Genomic DNA, 20,916 nt, shown 5'->3' with positions numbered 1-20,916 from the left:
CACATGGTTGGACGCTAAGGGGCAATTTGGCACTGCCAATCCAACTAGCATATGCATGGGAGGAAACCCGAGCACCCGGGGGGAACCCACGCAGACACGGGGGGAAGAACATGCAGACTCGGTCACCCAAGGTCGGAATTGAACCCGGGTCCCTGGCGCTGTGAGGCAGCAGTGCTAACCACTGGATCACTCTGCCGCCCTGTTGCCATGGAGCTGGTCGCCAATGGGACGCCGCAGGGGTGTGAGGGGGGAGAAGGAGGGGGGGGGTGGAAAGCGGCCTGGGAAATATCGCCCTCTATTTGTCCAACCTGGAATCTCTCAGGAACTCTCAGGGGCAGAAGCACAATGGAGTAAACAAGAGGAAGTTAAGCAGAAAAACAATTGAAAAACACCAATCAGGGGGAATAATTTGTTTGCACAGATTTGCTGCGATTCGGAACGCGTTGCCTTCTTTGATGTCCAGAAATGAGCAAAATCCTAGAAAAGGGGCAACTGGTGCCACGGTAACGCAGGACTCATAGAATCCCTACGGCGCAGAAGGAGGCCATTCGGCCCATCGAGTCTGCACCGACCACAATCCCATCCAGGCCCTATTCCCGTAACCCCACATATTTACCCCACCAATTCCCCCTCACACTAAGGGGCAATTTAACATGACCAATCCACCTAACCTGCACATCTTTGGACACTAAGGGGCACTTTAACATGACCAATCCACCTAACCCGCACATCTCTGTACACTAAGGGGCAATTTAGCATGACCAATCCACCTAACCTGCACATCTCTGTACACTAAGGGGCAATTTAACATGACCAATCCCCCTAACCTGCACATCTTTGGACACTAAGGGGCAATTTAGCATGGCAATCCACACCTACCCCTGCACATCTTTCGGACTGTGGGAGGAAAGCGGAGCATCCGGAGGAAACCCACGCAGACACGGGGGGGGGGGGGGGGGGCGCGGGGGTGGTGGGGTGGGGTGGGGGGGGGTGGGGGGGGGATAGTGGTGGAGGGGGAGAAGGTGCAAATTCCACACAGTCACCCAAGGTCGGAATTGAACCCAGGTCCCTGGCACTGTGAGGCAGCAGTGCTAACCCACTGTGCCACTGGGTGAGCAAGTAAGTTCGAGGGGGGAGGGGTGGGGGTTGGGTGGACAATGGGTGAGGTGTCGGACACCGCGTCGGAGAACGGTGACTTGGTTGGCTTTTACCTTCTGCCGTATCAGTCTGCTAACTGCGTAACCCTCCCCCCTCCCTGCGGGTGAGAATCAACCACACACCTGCACACGGGTGTGTGTTTGTGACCTTTCTGCGTGATATTTTTAAACTCAACAATGTTTTCAAACCAGTGCGATCTGAAAGGTTTATTGTTCGACTCAGTTCCCCCTCGGGCAAATTCCTGCTGTGCCTTCTTCCTGCTGTGTTAGTCTGGAGAAGAATGCCTGCCCTGTGATCACAGAGTTAGACACAAACTGAATTCATAGAATCAGAGAATCCCAACAGTGCAGAAGGAGGCCATTCGGCCCATCGAGTCTGCACCGACCACAATCCCACCCAGGTCCTATTCCCTTAACCCTACATATTTACTCTGCTAATCCCCTGACACCAAGGGGCAGTTTAGCATGGCCAATCCACATAACCTACACATCTTTGGACACTAAGGGGCAATTTAGCATGGCCAATCCACCCAACTTGCATATCTTTGGACACTAATGCTAAATGGCCCCTTAGTGTCCAAAGATGTGAGGGTTAGGTGGATTGGCCATGCTAAATTGCCCCTTAGTGTCCAAAGATGTGCGGGTTAGGTGGATTGGCCATGCTAAATTGCCCCTTAGTGTCCAAAGATGTGCAGGTTAGGTGGATTGGCCATGCCAAATTGCCCCTTAGTATCCAGAAATGTGAACGTTAGGTGGATTGGCCATGCTAAATTGCCCCTTAGTGTCCAAAGATGTGTAGGTTAGGTGGATTGGCCGTGCTAAATTGCGCCTTAGTGTCCAAAGATGTGCAGGTTAGGTGGATTGGCTGTGCTAAATTGCCCCTTAGTGTCCAAAGATGTGTAGGTTAGGTGGATTGGCCGTGCTAAATTGCCCCTTAGTGTCCAAAGATGTACAGGTTAGGTGGATTGGCCGTGCTAAATTACTCCTTCGTGTCCAAAGATGTGCAGGTTAGGTGGATTGGCCATGATAAATTACCCATTAGTGTCTAAGGATGTGCAGGTTAGGTGGATTGGCCATGCTAAATTGCCCCTTAGTGTCCAAAGATGTGCAGGTTAGGTGGATTGGCCATGATAAATTACCCCTTAGTGTCGAAAGATGTGCAGGTTAGGTGGATTGGCCATTTTAAAAGCACAGGAGTTATGGTGGGGCCGGGATAATTTGCCCTCTCGGAGAGTCGCTGCAGTCTTGATGGGCCAAATGGCCTCCTCTGTACTGTCAGGATTCTCTGGGATTCCTTGTTTCTCGGGAGCAGTCAACCAGCTCCCTCTGTCCGGAGGGAATTCCGCAGTCTCCCTCCATTTCAACGATGTTCTGTTGTCCTGGTCTTCCGACTGGAGTGGACAACCTGAATGTCCCCCTACAAAAGTCTATGAAAAGCATAATCATATCTATCACGCCCACAGTTTACCAACCTTCCAACCTCATTGGCTGTGCTTGGAGATGTGGTTGAATATCGTTGGAGTAATATATTTCTTTTCTTGGGGGCTAAATATCTCTCAGGAAATCTCAGCAGTCCTGAGAAATGTAACAAAGTGGCCTAGTATGGGTTACATGTTTGTTTCCCGACATCTGAGCCTTGTGTGAAGGATCGGGGTGCGAATCCCTCTCCAGCCTTCAGCTCTTTCCAGATTCCCGATCCATTTCCCCATCCTTCTCCCCTGACCGGTTCTGGGATGGCGGATTCCAGATTCCAGACTGTCTACATCAACGGGACAGCGTAGAAAGGGTCGAGAGCTTCAAGTTTTTAGGTGTCCAGATCACCAACAACCTGATCTGGTCCCCCCCATGCCGATACTATAGTTAAGAAAGCCCCATCAACGTCTCTACTTTCTCAGAAGACAAAGGAAATTTGGCATGTCACCTACGACTCTCACCAACTTTTACAGATGCACCATAGAAAGCATCCTTTCTGGTTGTATCACAGCTTGGTATGGGGCTCCTGCTCTGCCCAAGACCACAACGAACTACAAAAGGTTGTGAATGTAGCCCAATCCAGCACACAAACCAGCCTCCCATCCATTGACTCTGTCTACACTTCCCGCTGCCTCGGGGAAAAGCAGCCAGCATAATTAAGGACGCCCTGGACATTCTCTCTTCCATCGGGAAAAAGATTCAAAAGTCTGAGGTCACGTATCAACCGACTCAAGAACAGCTTCTTCCCTGCTGCTGTCAGGCGTTTGAATGGACCTACCTCGCATTAAGTTGATCTTTCTCTACACCCTAGCTATGACTGTAACACTACATTCTGCACTCTCTCCTTTCCTTCTCTATGAACGGTATGCTTTGTCTGTATAGCGCGCAAGAAACAATGCTTTTCACTGTATCCCAATACATGTGACAATAATAAATCAAATCAAATCCTTCTACCTGGTGATCCCTGGGCAACCTAGTTAGTTTTATTTATTAGTGTCACAAGTAGGCTTACATTAACACTGCAATGAAGTTACTGTGAAAATCCCCTAGTCGCACGGCGGCACGATAGCACAGTGGTTAGCACTACTGCTTCACAGCTCCAGGGTCCCGGGTTCGATTCCCGGCTTGGGTCACTGTCTGTGTGGAGTTTGCACATTCTCCTCGTGTCTGCGTGGGTTTCCTCCGGGTGCTCCGGTTTCCTCCCACAGTCCAAAGATGTGCGGGTTAGGTTGATTGGCCAGGTTAAAAATTGCCCCTTAGAGTCCTGAGATGCGTAGGTTAGAGTGATTAGCAGGTAAATATGTGTGGGTAGGGCCTGGGTGGGATTGTGGTCGGTGCAGACTCGATGGGCCGAATGGCCTCCTTCTGCACTGTAGGGTTTCTTTCTTTCTTTCTAAGCCACACTCCGGCGCCTGTTCGGGTAACACTGAGGGAGAATTTAGCACGGCCAATGCACCCTAACCAGCACGTCTTTCAGACTGTGGGAGGAAACCGGAGCACCCGGAGGAAACCCACGCAGACACGGGGGGGAGAATGTGCAAACTCCGCACAGACACTGACCCGAGCTGGGAATCGAACCCGGGTCCCTGGCGCTGTGAGGCAGCAGTGCTGTGTGTACTCCCAAAATGTGGCTGGAGGCCGTTTGGTCCATCAGGGCTATGCTAGCTCTTTTGAAAGTACAATCCTATTAGTCCCAACTGACATCACGTTCCAATCCCCCGCAATCTTAACCTGTTGCAGCATTTGCCCAATTTTCCTTCAACAGTTTTAACTCAATTAACTTGCAGCACCCTGGGCAAACCAGATCATAACAACTTACGGCACTTGTTTTGTCAATTACCCTGAATCTATCTTCTCCTGTTATTAAACCACCTGCTGCCACAATCACATCCCCTTTATTTTCCGTCTCAATACACTTCATTATTTAGAACAACATGATTCAATCTTCCCTTATTAGATCGCAACAGTGTAGAACTTTACTCTGTATCTAACCCCGTGCTGTACCTGTCCTGGGAGTGTTTGATGGGGGACAGTGTAGAACTTTACTCTGTATCTAACCCCGTGCTGTACCTGTCCTGGGAGTGTTTGATGGGGGACAGTGTAGAAGGAGCTTTACTCTGTATCTAACCCCGTGCTGTACCTGTCCTGGGAGTGTTTGATGGGGGACAGTGTAGAACTTTACTCTGTATCTAACCCTGTGCTGTACCTGTCCTGGGAGTGTTTGATGGGGACAGTGTAGAGGGAGCTTTACTCTGTATCTAACCCCGTGCTGTACCTGTCCTGGGAGTGTTTGATGGGGGACAGTGGAGAGGGAGCTTTACTCTGTATTTAACCCCGTGCTGTACCTGTCCTGGGAGTGTTTGATGGGGACAGTGTAGAGGGAGCTTTACTCTGTATCTAACCCCGTGCTGTACCTGTCCTGGGAGTGTTTGATGGGGGACAGTGTAGAGGGAGCTTTACTCTGTATCTAACCCCGTGCTGTACCTGTCCTGGGTGTGTTTGATGGGGGACAGTGTCGAGGGAGCTTTACTCTGTATCTAACCCCGTGCTGTACCTGTCCTGGGAGTGTTTGATGGGGGACAGTGTCGAGGGAGCTTTTAAATGGGCATAATATGCTGGATAAACTCAGCTGGTCTGTCAGTGTCTGTGGAGAGAGAAACAGAGTGAAATTTCCGAATCTGGATGTGTCATATGAGAAAAATCCAGACTTGGCTCATTGCGTTCCGTCTCTGTCTCCACAGATGCTGACAGGTGCCATGATGTTGTGTGGTCTTGCAGCGAGTCACTTCCTTTATTCCTTACCCAGCTGAGAACCGAGGATTGCAGTATTTCCGTGATGTGATTAAGATACGGATGAAGCGACGCATTGTCTTTAACTCCCCATCATTACCCAGGCAAATGCAAACTAACCGCAGCGTAACTGGTATGGGGGAACTGGGGAAGTGTGTGTGTGTGTGTGTGTGTGTGTGAGAGAGAGAGAGTGTGTGTGTGTTTGAGAGTGTGTGAGTGCGTGAGTGGGTGAATGTGTGTGTGAGAGAGTGTCTGTAAGTGTGAGTGTGTGTGTATGTTTGAGAGTGTGTGTGAGTGTGTGTGAGAGTGTGTGTATGTATGTGTGAGTGTGAGTATGTGCGAGTGTGTGAGTGTGTTTGAGTGTGTGTGTGTGTGTGAGTGTGTGTGTGTGAGTGTGTGTGTGGGTGAGTGTGTGAGTGTGTGTGTGTGCGTGAGTGTGTGTGTGATGTGTGTATATGAGTGTGTGTGTGAGTGTGTGTGTGTGAGTGTGTGTGTGAGTGTGTGAGTGTGTGTGTGAGTGTGTGCGTGAGTGCGTGAGTGTGAGTGTGTGTGTGTGTTTGAGTGTGTGTGTGTTTGAGTGTGTGTGTGTGTGTGTTTGTGTGTGTGTGTGTGTGTGTGTGTGTGTGAGTGTGTGTGAGTGTGTGTGTGAGTGTGTGTGTGTGTGTGTGTGTGTGAGTGTGTGTGTGTGTGTGTGAGTGTGTGTGTGAGTGTGTGTGTGAGTGTGTGTGAGTGTGTGTGTGTGTGTGAGTGTGTGTGTGTGTGTGTGTGAGTGTGTGTGAGTGTGTGTGTGTGTGAGTGTGTGTGAGTGTGTGTGTGAGTGTGTGTGTGAGTGTGTGTGAGTGTGTGTGTGTGTGAGTGTGTGTGAGTGTGTGTGTGTGTGTGTGTGAGTGAGTGATTGTGATTATCTGTGCACCTGTCCTGAGGACAGAGACTCGACTGTGATGCCTCTACAGTCAAATAGCTCCTGCTTCTCTTTGCCTCCTCCCCGCTAAGCTTCGGGCAGCCAATCGGGACAAGGCTGCGGGAGGATTCAGTCAGCACCCCCTATTGGTGCCCAAGGGAACTGGGGGAGGCGGGGAAGGGAGAGTCGATACGTACAGATTCCACAGTCTTCACAACACTCGAAGATGCCACTATTCCAGCCTTTGGGTTGGGTGCTGATGATGGTTGTTGTGGTTGTAGTTTGCTGTGGCTGGGCCATTACTATGACAGGGGCAGCCATGGCTGACCTAGAGGAGAGAGAGATACAGAGAGAGAGACAGAGAGACGTCAGCAAGTTTGCACAGACTTTTTACATATCCTCCACCGAGCTAACTCCACCTCCGTCATCAACTGTTTAAGTTTATTTATTAGTGTCACAAGTAAGGCTTACATTAACACTGCAATGAAGTTACTATCAAATTCCCCTCGTCGCCACACTTCGGCGCCTGTTCGGGTCAATGCACCCTAACCAGCACGTCTTTCGGACTGTGGGAGGAAACCGGAGCACCCGGAGGAAACCCACGCAGACACGGGGAGAATGTGCAAACTCCACACAGACAGTGACCCGAGCCGGGAGTCGAACCCAGGTCCCTGGCGCTGTGAGGCAGCAGAGCTAACCACTGTGCCGCCGTGCCACCCCCTCCATTAGGGGAGGAACCTTCACAAAGGGTGTTGTCGAATTGGCCATGCGTTGACAGTACACCACCTGGCCATTCGGCCCAACTGCTGCTGCTTCTGCCCCCTGCACCAGCCGCCTCCCAATCTCACATTCCCCCCACTCCCACCGTGGGAGCGAGCCCCACATTCTCCCCACTCCCCGTAGGAGCAAGTCCCACATTCTCCCCCACTCCCACCTTGGGAGCGAGTCCCACATTCTCCCCCACTCCCCGTGGGAGTGAGTCCCACATTCTCCCCCACTCCCACCTTGGGAGCGAGTCCCACATTCTCCCCCACTCCCCGTTGAAGCGAGTCCCACATTCTCCCCACTCTCCATGGGAGCGAGTCCCACATTCTCCCCACTCCCCGTGGGAGCAAGTCCCACATTCTCCCCACTCCCCGTGGGAGCAAGTCCCACATTCTCCCCACTCCCACCTTGGGAGCGAGTCCCACATTCTCCCCACTCCCACCTTGGGAGCGAGTCCCACATTCTCCCCCACTCCCCGTGGGAATGAGTTCCACATTCTCCCCACTCTCCATGGGAGCGAGTCCCACATTCCCCGCACTCCCCGTGGGAGCGAGTCCCACATTTCCCCCACTCCCCGTGGGAGCGAGTCCCACATTCCCTCCACTCCCCATGGGAGTGAGTCCCACATTCTCCCCCACTCCCCATGGGAGTGAATCCCATATTCGCCCCACTCCCCGTGGGAACGAGTCCCACATTCTCCCCCACTCCCTGTGGGAGCGAGTCCCACATTCCCCCCACTCCCCGTGGGAGCGAGTCCCACATTCCCTCCACTCCCCGTGGGAGCGAATCCCACATTCCCCCCACTCCCCATGGGAGTGAATCCCATATTCGCCCCACTCCCCGTGGGAACGAGTCCCACATTCCCCCCACTCCCCGTGGGAGTGAGTCCCACATTCTCCCCCACTCCCCATGGGAGTGAATCCCATATTCGCCCCACTCCCCGTGGGAACGAGTCCCACATTCTCCCCCACTCCCTGTGGGAGCGAGTCCCACATTCCCCCCACTCCCCGTGGGAGCGAGTCCCACATTCCCTCCACTCCCCGTGGGAGCGAATCCCACATTCCCCCCACTCCCCATGGGAGTGAATCCCATATTCGCCCCACTCCCCGTGGGAACGAGTCCCACATTCGCCCCACTCCCCGTGGGAGTGAGCCCCACATTCTCCCCACTCCCCGTGGGAGCGAGTCCCACATTCCCCCCACTCCCCGTGGGTGCGAGTCCCACATTCTCCCCCACTCCCCATGGGTGCGAGTCCCACATTCTCCCCCACTCCCCGTGGGTGCGAGTCCCACATTCTCCCCCACTCCCCGTGGGTGCGAGTCCCACATTCTCCCCCACTCCCCGTGGGAGCGAGTCCCACATTCTCCCCCACTCCCCATGGGAGTGAATCCCATATTCGCCCCACTCCCCGTGGGAGTGAATCCCATATTCGCCCCACTCCCCGTGGGTGCGAGTCCCATATTCTCCCCACTCCCTGCATATCTTTGGACACTAAGGGGCAATTTACTAGTGATAGATATAAAACTTGGGGCAAATTGGATTAAAGGTTATGGGGAGAAAGCAGGATTAGTTCTATGGGCAGCACGGTGGCACAGTGGTTAGCCCTGCTGCCTCACAGCGCCAGGGAACTTGGTTCAATTCCCGGCTTGGGTCACTGTCTGTGGGGAGTTTGCACGTTCTCACAGTGTCTGCGTGGGTTTCCTCCCGGTGCTCCGGTTTCTTCCCACAGCCCGAAAGATGTGTAGGTTTGGTGGATTGGCCATGCTAAATGCCCCTTAGTATCCAAAGATGTGCGGGTTAGGTGGATTGGCCATGCTAAATTGCCCCTTAGTGTCCAAAGATGTGTAGGTTAGGTGGATTCACCATGCTAAATTGCCCCTTAGTGTCCAAAGATGTGCAGGTTAGGTGGATTGACCGTGCTAAATTGCCCCTTCGTGTCCAAAGATGTGCAGGTTAGGTGAACTAGCTGGGGTAAATGCATGGGGTTATGAGGATAGGGCCTGGGTGGGATTGTGGTCGGTGCGGACTCGATGGGCTGAATGGCCTCCTTCTGCACTGTAGGGACTCGATGATCTAAGAGTTGGACGATGAGCCATGATTATGATGAATGGCGGAGCAGGTTGGAGGGGCTAAATGGCCTCCTCCTGTCCCCATCTTCTACGATTCCGGATCTGGTGACTCATCAAAGTCTGTCAGACGCAATTCCATCCGGTAACAGGTTTGACCGGGTATTTAAGGGAAGCAGGATTTCCGAGCTGTGGCATTCAAGGAATTTGGCAGGTGCTGAGGTTTCGGAGGGGTGAGTGCCAAGCCACGCCCGCTCCGAAATTGGCACAATCTAGGTCCATGTGTGAGGCAAGGGCTTTGGACAACATCTAGGCTGCTGATCGGGAAGTAACACTCACACCACACACGGGTGGCACTTCATACCATCTCCAACAAGGAAGCCTCCGCGTACTGCCCCTTGGTATGTACTCAGCGAAGGCCCCTGCCTCCCACCATCACCATCACAGGGATCGAGTGCCAAAGGAGGGCTGGCAGCTGCCAACATTTCAATGACCCTCCCCGACCCTCCCCCAGCCTGCCGCACTCCCACCAGTCTTGCCGGCTCCATCCAGCTTTATTTCATCAGATCATAGAATCCCCACAGTGCAGAAGGAGGCCATTTGGCCCATCGAGTCTGCACCGTCCACAATCCCACCCAGGCCCTACCCCCATAACCCCATGTATTTACCCTGCTAATCCCCCTGACACTAAGATGGCCAATCCACCTAACCTGCACATCTTTGAACACTGTGGTGAACCATAGATGGTTACCACTATGGGTACTTGTACATATGTTACTCTTGTTACTGTTGGGGTTAGGGTTGGGGTGTTCCACCTGTTAGCATTGTTCTGTGGTACACTCCGTTTGGCTCCGCCTTCTTACAGGAGTATAAAGGTCACTGCTACTTCCTAGTATAGTCTGCGATAGTATTGTCAAGCAGTGTGCTCTATTCTTGTTGTGAATAAAAGCCTTTATTCCCGGGTACGTCCTAGCCTCCCGTGTGAATTAATCGCGCATCAAACACTAAGGGGAAATGAGCAGTTTTGGGATTAGACTGGGTGCGGAGAGCGAGGGGGAGAGTGGGATTAGACTGGGTGGGATATTAAAGGGTGCGGGGAGTGAGGGGGGGAGTGGGATTAGACTGGGTGGGATATTAAAGGGTGCGGAGAGCGAGGGGGAGAGTGGGATTAGACTGGGTGGGATATTAAAGGGTGCGGGGAGTGAGGGGGGAGTGGGATTAGACTGGGTGGGATATTAAAGGGTGCGGGGAGTGAGGGGGAGAGTGGGATTAGACTGGGTGGGATATTAAAGGGTGCGGAGAGCGAGGGGGAGAGTGGGATTAGACTGGGTGGGATATTAAAGGGTGCGGGGAGTGAGGGGGAGAGTGGGATTAGACTGGGTGGGATATTAAAGGGTGCGGAGAGCGAGGGGGAGAGTGGGATTAGCCTCCCGAGTGAATTAATCGCGCATCAATTTTATTCACAACAAAATACCGAAAATTTTGTTCGAAGAAAAATGGAGCAGATGCTGAAACCCGATCGGCTAACCTTGGATCCGCGTGCCGCTGGGGCGTCGAACACTTTCGACCATTGGTTGAAGTGTTTCGAGGATAACATCGACGCCTCGACAGCAGTCCAGACCGACGCCGACAGATTGCGGGTCCTCCACGCAAGGGTGAGCGACACTGTGTATGCAACAATCCGTGATTCCCAAAATTACAAAGAGGCCATCGAATTACTCAAGAAGCTGTACCATAAACAGCTGAATGAAATTCATGCTCGTCACCTATTAGTCACTCGACGGCGACAGCCCGGCGAAACTACGGGACAGTACCTGCGCAAACTTCAACAGCTAGCCAGAGCCTGCAATTGCAAGGAGGTGTCGGCTACTCAATACACCAACGATCTTATCCGAGATGCGTTCGTGGCGGGAATCGACTCATCCTATATTCGCCTGCGGCTGCTAGAGCAGGGTAACCTGGACCTGGCTAAGACGGTAGAATTGGCCGATGCAATGGAAACGGCCTCCAGAAGTCTTGAAACCTACCCCACCGACCACGTGGGAACATCGTGGCAAGTACAGCCACCGCCTCAACTGTACCCGGCGGCTCCTCGGAACTGTGCGATAATGCTCTCAGCTTCAGACCTGACGGCTGCGGCAGCTCCTGGAGACCCACGGTGGTATTTCTGCGGATTGGCGGAGCATCCTCATCTGAGGTTCCGGCCAGGACGGTGTTTTGCTCCGCCTGTGGAAAGAAAGGGCACTATGCAAAAGTGTGCCGAGCAAAGCCCCCTTCCAAGCCCCGCAGTGCCGCGTGTGACTCCCCAGGATCAATCTCCTCGTCTCCGGCCTCGTCGATGCCTTCCGCCACGTGCGATTCACGGGCGCCGCCATTTCCTATGACGACGATGCAAGCCACGTGCGACCTGCGGGTGCCGCCATTTTCAACATCATCGACCACGTGCGATTCGTGGGCGCAGCCATTTTGGTCGACACCGGCCGCAGAAGACCAGCAGGGGTCCTCGGCGTCGGCTATCTCAGCTGCCTGCAGTTATACTCGGGATCCAACAGTGGCGTCAATCATCCTGGACCAGGCCAAGCCTCACAGACTCGACAAGTCCATGATGGACATAGAGGTAAACGGGCGCCTGGCGCATTGCCTGTTTGACAGCGGGAGCACGGAGAGCTTCATCCATCCGGGTACAGTGAAACGGTGCGCTCTCCGTGTGCAAACTGTCAGGCAGACAGTCTCCATGGCGTCGAGGTCCCGATCTGTTATTGTTCTTGGGAGCTGTGTGGTAACCTGAGCGGTGCGGGGCACAGTTTACGAGAACTTAAGGCTCCTCGTGTTACCGCACCTTTGCGCTCCGGTACTCCTGGGGCTAGACTTCATGGTCCACCTGAAGAGCGTGACCCTGCAGTACGATGGGCCACTCCCTCCACTTTCAGTGGGAGAACAGCAGCCTCCAAATTGTCCAGTGCGCTCCACATGCGGCCTCTCAACACTCAAAATTACCCCGCCTTCCCTATTCGAAAATCTCGTGCCAGGCTGCAAGCCCATCGCGACTAAGAGCAGGCGTTACAGCGCTGAGGATCAGATCTTTATTTGATCTGAGGTTCAGCGGCTCCTCAGGGAAGGGGTCATTCAATTTAGCACTAGCCCATGGAGAGCACAAGTCGTGGTGGTAAAGACTGGAGACAAGCCCCGGATGGTCATAGACTATAGTCAGACCATTAATAGGTACACGCAGCTGGACGCGTACCCTCTCCCGCGCATATCTGACATGGTCAACCAGATTGCGCAGTACCGGGTGTTCTCCACCATCGACTTGAAGTCAGCCTACCACCAGCTCCCCATTCGCCCAGAGGACCGGAAATACACGGCCTTTGAGGCGGATGGCCGTCTCTACCACTTTTTAAGAGTCCCTTTCGGCGTCACTAATGGGGTCTCGGTCTTCTAGCGTGACATGGACCGAATGGTGGACCAAAACGGGCGACGGGCTACCTTCCCGTACCTGGACAACGTCACTATCTGCGGCCATGACCAGCAGGACCACGACGCCAACCTCCAGAAGTTTTTACGCACTGCGACTCTCCTGAACCTGACCTATAACAGGGAGAAGTGCGTATTCAGCAAGCACCGCCTAGCAATCCTCGGATACGTGGTGGAAAACGGGGTCATCGGCCCCGATCCAGACCGTATGCGTCCCCTCCTTGAACTTCCCCTACCCACTAGCATCAAAGCACTGAGAAGATGCTTAGGCTTCTTCTCGTATTATGCACAGTGGGTTCCCAATTACGCGGACAAAGCCCGTCCGCTCATAAAATCTACCTCTTTTCCCGTGACAGCAGAGGCTCGCCTAGCCTTTGAAGGGATAAAAGCCGACATCGCGAAAGCCACGATGCACGCTGTCGATGAGTCCATCCCCTTTCAGGTGGAGAGTGATGCATCGGATTTCGCCCTGGCCGCCACACTTAACCAGGCGGGCAGGCCCGTCGCCTTTTTCTCTCGCACCCTCCAAGGCCCTGAAATTCGGCACTCCTCTGTGGAGAAAGAGGCTCAGGCCATTGTGGAGGCCGTCCGGCATTGGCGCCATTATTTGGCTGGCAAACGGTTTACCCTGCTCACGGACCAGCGGTCCGTGGCCTTCATGTTCAACAACACGTTAAGGGGAAAAATTAAGAATGATAAAATCTTGAGGTGGAGAATCGAACTCTCCACCTACAATTATGATATCACGTACCGTCCAGGGAAGTTCAATGAGCCCTCAGATGCCCTGTCGTGTGGAACATGTGCCAGTGTGCAGGAGGACCGGCTACAGGCCCTCCACAATGATCTCTGCCATCCGGGGATCACTCGGCTCTTCCATTTTGTAAAGGCTCGGAATCTGTCCTACTCCATAGAGGATGTCAGGTCGATAACTCGAAGCTGCCAGGTATGTGCTGAGTGCAAGCCGCACTTATATCGGCCTGACAGGGCACACCTCATTAAGGCCACTCGCCCTTTTGAACAACTGAGCGTCGACTTCAAGGGCCCCCTTCCTTCGACAGATCGGAATGTGTATTTCCTCAACGTGGTTGACGAATACTCCCGATTCCCCTTTGCCATCCCCTGTTCTGACATGTCCTCTGCCACGGTCATCAAAGCCTTGCGGGATCTCTTTACCCTGTTTGGATACCCCAGTTATATCCACAGTGATAGGGGTTCGTCGTTTATGAGCGAAGACTGGAGGCAATACCTGCTCTCTCAAGGAATTGCCTCAAGTAGGACTATGAGTTACAACCCCAGGGGTAACGGACAGGTCGAGAGAGAAAACACTACAGTCTGGAAGGCTGTTTTACTGGCGTTAAGGTCTAGGGGTCTTCCAGTCTCCCGTTGGCAAGAGGTACTTTCTGATGCGCTCCATTCAATCCGGTCCCTCCTGTGTACGGCAACCAACACTACCCCACATGAGCGAATGTTTACCTTCCCTAGGAAGTCTTCCTCTGGGACCTCACTGCTGTCTTGGTTGACGTACTCAGGACCTGTCCTCCTGCGGCGGCATGTTAGGGCCCGCAAGTCCGACCCTTTGGTTGAACAGGTCCACCTCCTCCACGCCAACCCTCAATATGCCTATGTGGCATATCCTGACGGGCGAGAGGACACGGTCTCTATCAGAGATCTGGCGCCTGCAGGGGACCTGGAAACCCCCGTCGCTCCCGCACCCCTGGTTAGGATTCCTTTGCCCGTTCTCTCCCCTCCTGACGGGCAGCATCGGGACCTCCACTTAATCCTCTTACTCCCGTGTACAGCTTGCCTGAGTCCAGGAGATTGTCGCCACCTCGAGGTCCACCGGTGCGTGAGGAACTGGAGGAGTCACTGGACACCACCTTGGAGAGAGGGACACCACGGTCACCAGAACCGGCGCTACCGCCAGTGCTGCGGAGGTCGCAGAGACGGTGCGGACCTCCGATACGACTGAACTTGTGAATATATGGACAGCTCGTGTTGTCTCTTTACCCCACCGGCCTTTGTTTTTAAAGGAGGGGTGAATGTGGTGAACCATAGATGGTTACCACTATGGGTACTTGTACATATGTTACTCTTGTTACTGTTGGGGTTAGGGTTGGGGTGTTCCACCTGTTAGCATTGTTCTGTGGTACACTCCGTTTGGCTCCGCCTTCTTACAGGAGTATAAAGGTCACTGCTACTTCCTAGTAGCCCTTAGTCTGGGATAGTATTGTTAAGCAGTATGCTCTATTCTTGTTGTGAATAAAAGCCTTTATTCCCGGGTACGTCCTAGCCTCCCGAGTGAATTAATCGCGCATCAAACACTAAGGGGAAATGAGCAGTTTTGGGATTAGACTGGGTGCGGAGAGCGAGGGGGAGAGTGGGATTAGACTGGGTGGGATATTAAAGGGTGTGGGAAGTGAGGGGGGAGAGGGGGATTAGACTGGGTGGGATATTAAAGGGAGCGGGAAGTGAGGGGGGAGAGGGGGATTAGACTGGGTGGGATATTAAAGGGTGCGGGAAGTGAGGGGGGAGAGTGGGATTAGACTGGGTGGGATATTAAAGGGAGCGGGAAGTGAGGGGAGAGAGGGGGGTTAGACTGGGTGGGATATTAAAGGGTGCGGGAAGTGAGGGGGGAGAGTGGGATGAGACTGGGTGGCATATTAAAGGGTGCGGAGAGCGAGGGGGAGAGTGGGATTAGACTGGGTGGGATATTAAAGGGTGCGGGGAGTGAGGGGGAGAGTGGGATGAGACTGGGTTGGATATTAAAGGGTGCGGGGAGTGAGGGGGGAGAGTGGGATTAGACTGGGTGGGATATTAAAGGGTGCGGGGAGTGAGGGGGAGAGTGGGATTAGACTGGGTTGGATATTAAAGGGTGGGGAGACTGAGAGAGAGAGTGGGATTAGACTGGGAGGGATATTAAAGGGAGCGGGGAGTGAGGGGGGTAGTGGGATTAGACTGGGTGGGATATTAAAGGGAGCGGGAAGTGAGGGGGGAGAGGGGGATTAGACTGGGTGGGATATTAAAGGGAGCGGGGAGTGAGGGGGGGAGTGGGATTAGACTGGGTGGGATATTAAAGGGAGCGGGAAGTGAGGGGGGAGAGGGGGATTAGACTGGGTGGGATATTAAAGGGTGGGGAGACTGAGAGAGAGAGTGGGATTAGACTGGGAGGGATATTAAAGGGAGCGGGGAGTGAGGGGGGGAGTGGGAGTAGACTGGGTGGGATATTAAAGGGAGCGGGGAGTGAGGGGGGGAGTGGGATTAGACTGGGTGGGATATTAAAGGGAGCGGGGAGTGAGGGGGGGAGTGGGATTAGACTGGGTGGGATATTAAAGGGAGCGGGGAGTGAGGGGGGGAGTGGGATTAGACTGGGTGGGATATTAAAGGGTGCGGGGAGTGAGGGGGAGAGTGGGATTAGACTGGGTGGGATATTAAAGGGAGCGGGAAGTGAGGGGGGAGAGGGGGATTAGACTGGGTGTGATATTAAAGGGTGCAGGGAGTGAGGGGGAGAGGGGGATTAGACTGGGTGGGATATTAAAGGGTGCGGGAAGAGAGGGGGGAGAGTGGGATGAGCATGGGTGGATTGTACTGCAGTAACCGGCTCAGAATTCCTACAAGGAAGGGATAGGTTCTGGCGTGGCTGCATTCCGTGGGAGTTGGTTACAGTTGAGGATTAGTGCCTGAACTCGAGAGCAAGCCGCTTCACAAAGGGCGAAACACGGAACTGGCAATTAATCACGAAATGTCAAGGGTAGCAAGCAACAGGAGTGCAAACATTAACCCACCCGTGACGAGCTTCACCGCCTGGTGAACCAAGCCCTGCCGTGATTAACCTCCTCGCTGCCAACGCAGGGAGGGCGCGATTCGAAACTAAAGCCTTCTTTTTCCCCCAAGCTGAGTTCCATCCAATTTTCAGCGCACAAAACAGGCCATTCAGCCCCTCCGCAGGCGTCCCCTGCTCCACCCACACGAGCCTCCTCCCACCACCCCACCCGCACCCCCCCCACCCTCTACATCCCAACACATCAACACGTATCTTCCCATCCCTTTCCCTCTCCCACCATCATCCAGCTTTCTTTCCGAATAACTCCTACGCCATCCAACCACCGCCCCCCCCCCTCCTCCCCACCCACCCCCGGCCATTCTCCACTGGCTGCGGAGAGGCTTCTGGAATTTTCTCTCTCTCTCTCTCTCGGACACTCGCTTGCCTGGCTTCCAGGTGTAGAGCCAACGTGGCGGCCATTTTGTGATGGTCGCACTCATCAAAATGGCTGCCCAATTGACCGATCAGCATTGGCTGAGGTGGAGTGTGGGGGCCGGGGGGAGGGAATACTTGGCCATGGTAGGGGAGTGTGGGACACCAGGAGAATGTTCCCCCCTCCCCCACCAACAAGAATTAAGTCCTCAACGCTAAGGTTTCGGCTCCCATTGGGCGGCGTGAGGGCACCTTGCCAAGCCTCATGACGTGCCCAGGCCAATGGCGATCTCCTCCAAGGCGCCCGTAACCATGGGTGACGAACTCTTAGCACCACAAAAGCAAACCCCACCCCACCCTCTGTCACCTGGCCTCACTTTATCCCGCTGGCAGGTTTGCACTCGGCTTGGGTTGAGGCCTGGTAAGGCCCAGAGCCTCGTTAGGCCCGGATTCTCGACAGAGCTGTCCGGGAGCGAGGGAGGTTTCAGGATACGCTCCGAACCTTTTATATTTGTCGGGTTTTGTCCTTTTTTGCAATCGGAGACAAGAAAGTTGGGATGAGAATCGGGATAGAGGGTGAGGGGGAGCAGGCAGGAAGGCGGATTGGAGACCCGGGATCAGATTAGCCGCGATGGCGTCAAGTGGCGGAGCGGGATGGAAGGGCTGAATGGCCCACTCCTGTTCCGAATTCCCGTGTTGGAAGGAACGGGAGCGATGAGGAGAGGGATGGAAAATCCCTGAAACTCCCTCCCTCACGGTTCCTCCACCACGCGGGACCGGGAATGCGGGAGGGTTCGGTGACCCCCAAGCCTTTTTATTTTAATGGCAATCGTCAACCGGGATCGGACTGTGCCCCCACCCCCTCCCCCCACGGCCTTCCCAGCCTCAGAACTGCCCTCTGGGCCTGACCCTTACAGCGCCCTCCCCTGGGTGGGGATTCAATCTTTCAAATCCTATGGGATTCGTCACGGGCGGGACGGAAAATCTGGCCGGACCGCTCAGAGATCCGTGGACCTGGGGCCCAAATTTCCGGTCTCGGGGCGGACGTGACTGGAAAATCCCTTAACGGAAGTTGGGGGGGGGGGGGGGGTCTCCACCCTCTACACAACCTTCCAGATGTCCGCTAACCACCGCCCCCCCCCGCCAACCGCTCGAATCCAACCCCGTGCCCACTTCACACCCCCTCTCTCTCGCCGACTGCCTTCACACGATGCCTCGGATTTCACAATCCTCCGGCTTGCCTTTCGAATGCCGCCCCCACCAATGGCCTCACTTCCCCCCGCCCCCCCCACTCCGCCAAAACCTAACGCACCCCCCCTCACTCCCCTCCCGATTCCCCCAACCTCTTCCAGCCCCTCCGAGATCTCTCTGTTCCTCCAACTCCGACCTCCTACACTTCGATGTTGGGCGGTCGTGCCTTCAGCTGCCCTGGGGGTGGGGTGTACAAACCCAGGAATTCCTTCCCTAAACCCTCTCCACCCCTCTCTCTCGGTCTTTCTCTCTCCCCCTTTTAGAGGCCTCCCTGACGTCTGTCATACGAGGAGAGACTAAGTCGGTTAGGGTTATATTCACTGGAGTTTAGAAGAGTGAGAGGGGATCTGATAGAAACTTATCAAATTCTAACAGGGTTAGACAGGGTAGATTCAGTATTGTGCGTAGTTTTGGTGTCCTTATCCGAGGAAGGTATGTTGGACTTCACAGCGAGAGGATTTGAGAATAGCGATAGGGATGTTTTGCTGCAATTGTTGGTGAGGCCACACCTGGAGTATTGTGTGTGGTTTTGCTCTCCGTATCTGAGGAAGGATGTCCTTGCTCTCGAGGGAGCGCAGCGAAGGTTTACCAGGCTGATTCCTGGGATGGCAGGTCTGCCATATGAGGAGAGACTAAGTCGGTTAGGATTATATTCACTGGAGTTGAGAAGAGTGAAAGGGAATCTCATAGAAACTTATAAAATTCTAACAGGGTTAGACAGGGTAGATTCAGAAAGAATGTTCCCGATGGTGAGGGGAGTCCAGAACTAGGGGGTCACAGTTTGAGGATAAGGGGTAAACCTTTTAGGACTGAGGTGAGGAGAGATTTCTTCACCCAGAGGGTGGTGAATGTGTGGAATTCACTCCCACAGAAAGTAGTTGAGGCCAAAACATTGTGAGATTTCAAGAAGGAATTAGATATAACTTTGATTTGATTTATTATTGTCACAGTCCAAAGATGTGCGGGTAAGGTTGATTGGCCATGCTAAAAATTGCCCCTTAGTGTCCTGAGATGCGTAGGTTAGAGGGATTAGTGGGTAAAATATGTAGGGATATGGGGGTAGGGCCTGGTTGGGATTGTGGTCGGTGCAGACTCGATGGGCCGAATGGCCTCTTTCTGTACTGTAGGGTTTCTATGATGTATTGGGATACAGTGAAAAGTATTGTTTCTTGCGCGCTATACAGACAAAGCATACCATTCATAGAGAAGGAAAGGAGAGAGTGCAGAATGTAGTGTTACAGTCATAGCTAGGGTGTAGAGAAAGATCAACTTAATGCGAGGTAGGTCCATTCAAAAGTCTGACAGCAGCAGGGAAGAAGCTGTTCTTGAGTCGGTTGGTGCGTGACCTCAGACTTCTGTATCTTTTCCCCGATGGGAGAAGGTGGAAGAGAGAATGTCCGGGGTGCGTGGGGTCCTTGATTATTCTGGCTGCTTTTCCCGAGGCAGCGGGAAGTGTAGACAGAGTCAATGGATGGGAGGCTGGTTTGCGTGATGGATTGGGCTACATTCACGACCCTTTGTATCTTTCTGCGGTCTTGGTCAGAGCGGGAGCCCAAACCAAGCTGGAAAGGAGTTGGTTTGCACGTGGATGAGCGAGCCAAAATGTTGTGTGATTTCAAGAAGGAATTAGATATAGCTCTTGGGGCTAAAGGGATCGAGGGATATGGGGGGAAGGGGGGAATCAGGATATTGAATTGGATGATCAGCCATGATCGTAATGAACGGCGGAGCAGGCTCGATGGGCCGAATGGCCTCTTCCTGCTTCTAGTTTCTGTGACTCTACATAAGACGCGCCTCAAAACCGACCCGGGATTTGATCGTCCCATCCCCGGCGACCCGGGTATCGCGATTCCGCGTGGGATACTCAGTTACGTTAACCCGAGCGCTGTATAGACACGAGATTGCACCCCACCCGCACCTCGCCTCAATGGGATCGTGCTGTGCATCCCCCCACCTCCCCCGTCAGCCAGCTATTTGCCTCAGTACCTCGTCAGGTGCCAGTCCTCGCCGGCCTAGGGTTCCTCTGAGTGAGCGCCGCTCGACTTTCCAGCTCCCTCTCGCCCCAGGTGCACAAACAAGTGTGGGAGACAGAAGGTGCCGGAAAAACCTTTTTATAAGCCGGCGAGTGAGGTGAGAGTGGTTTCGATTTCAAGCACCGTCTTGCCAACATCTGCCTTAACCCTTGCCCGTCTGAAACACACAGCTCAGTCGATCGACCGAGCTCGCGACGGACTCCCTCCCCTCTCGATGGGAGGGTCCGAATTTGCGGGGGGGGAGATGACGGGGAGTGTATGTCTGTGTAGGACCTTCCCCCGCCTCTGCTTCCCCCCCCCGCCCCCGACCCATAGAATCCCAACAGTACAGAAGGAGGCCATTTGGCCCATCGAGTCTGCACCGACCACAATCCCCCCCAGGCCCTATCTCTGCAACCACACACATTTACCCTAACTAATCCCCCTGACACTGAGGGGCAATTTTAGCACGGCCAATCCACCCAACCCGCACATCTTTGGACTGTGGGAGGAAACCGGAGCACCCGGAGGAAACCCACGCAGACACGGGGGGAGAACGTGCAGACTCCGCACAGACAGTGACCCAAGCCGGGAATCGAACCCGGGTCCCCGGCGCTGTGAGGCAGCAGCGCTAACCACTGTGCCAGCGTGCTGCCCTACTGCCCAGAAGGTGCCAACTTTTGCTGGATCACGCCACACGCCAATGGGGAAATGATGGCCTCATTTGGCCGTGCCTGCCACAGATTGGACGGGTCGAATGGCCACCCCGTTGCTCCGTGATGGGTTTGGGGGGGGTGCACAGTGGGAGTTCTGCGGGGTTTAGCGGAGGGGGGGA

General features: G+C 54.0%; 1 protein-coding gene across 2 annotated transcripts in view; it reads right to left on the bottom strand.

Moving 5' to 3' along the window:
- LOC144488281 (cornifelin homolog) overlaps positions 1-20,155 on the bottom strand; it is a 39,197-nt gene extending 19,042 nt beyond the window's left edge. The window contains exons 1-2 of one of the 2 annotated variants that reach the window (XR_013496550.1): positions 20,056-20,140; positions 6,519-6,649 (exon numbers count right to left, since the gene is read on the bottom strand). Coding sequence is in view for 1 of the 2 variants with exons in the window: in XM_078206327.1 (XP_078062453.1) it covers positions 6,519-6,642 (124 nt within the window). In the remaining variant the exon portion in view is untranslated. Of the gene's footprint in view, positions 1-6,518; positions 6,650-20,055 lie in introns of both variants that reach the window. The other variant, XM_078206327.1, reaches the window with a different exon arrangement.
- Between the last annotated feature and the right edge of the window lie 761 nt (positions 20,156-20,916).

The sequence above is a fragment of the Mustelus asterias genome, unplaced genomic scaffold (assembly GCF_964213995.1).
Source record: "Mustelus asterias unplaced genomic scaffold, sMusAst1.hap1.1 HAP1_SCAFFOLD_1435, whole genome shotgun sequence".
Lineage (NCBI taxonomy): Eukaryota > Metazoa > Chordata > Chondrichthyes > Carcharhiniformes > Triakidae > Mustelus > Mustelus asterias.
This window is presented reverse-complemented; position numbering and strand designations above follow the sequence as displayed.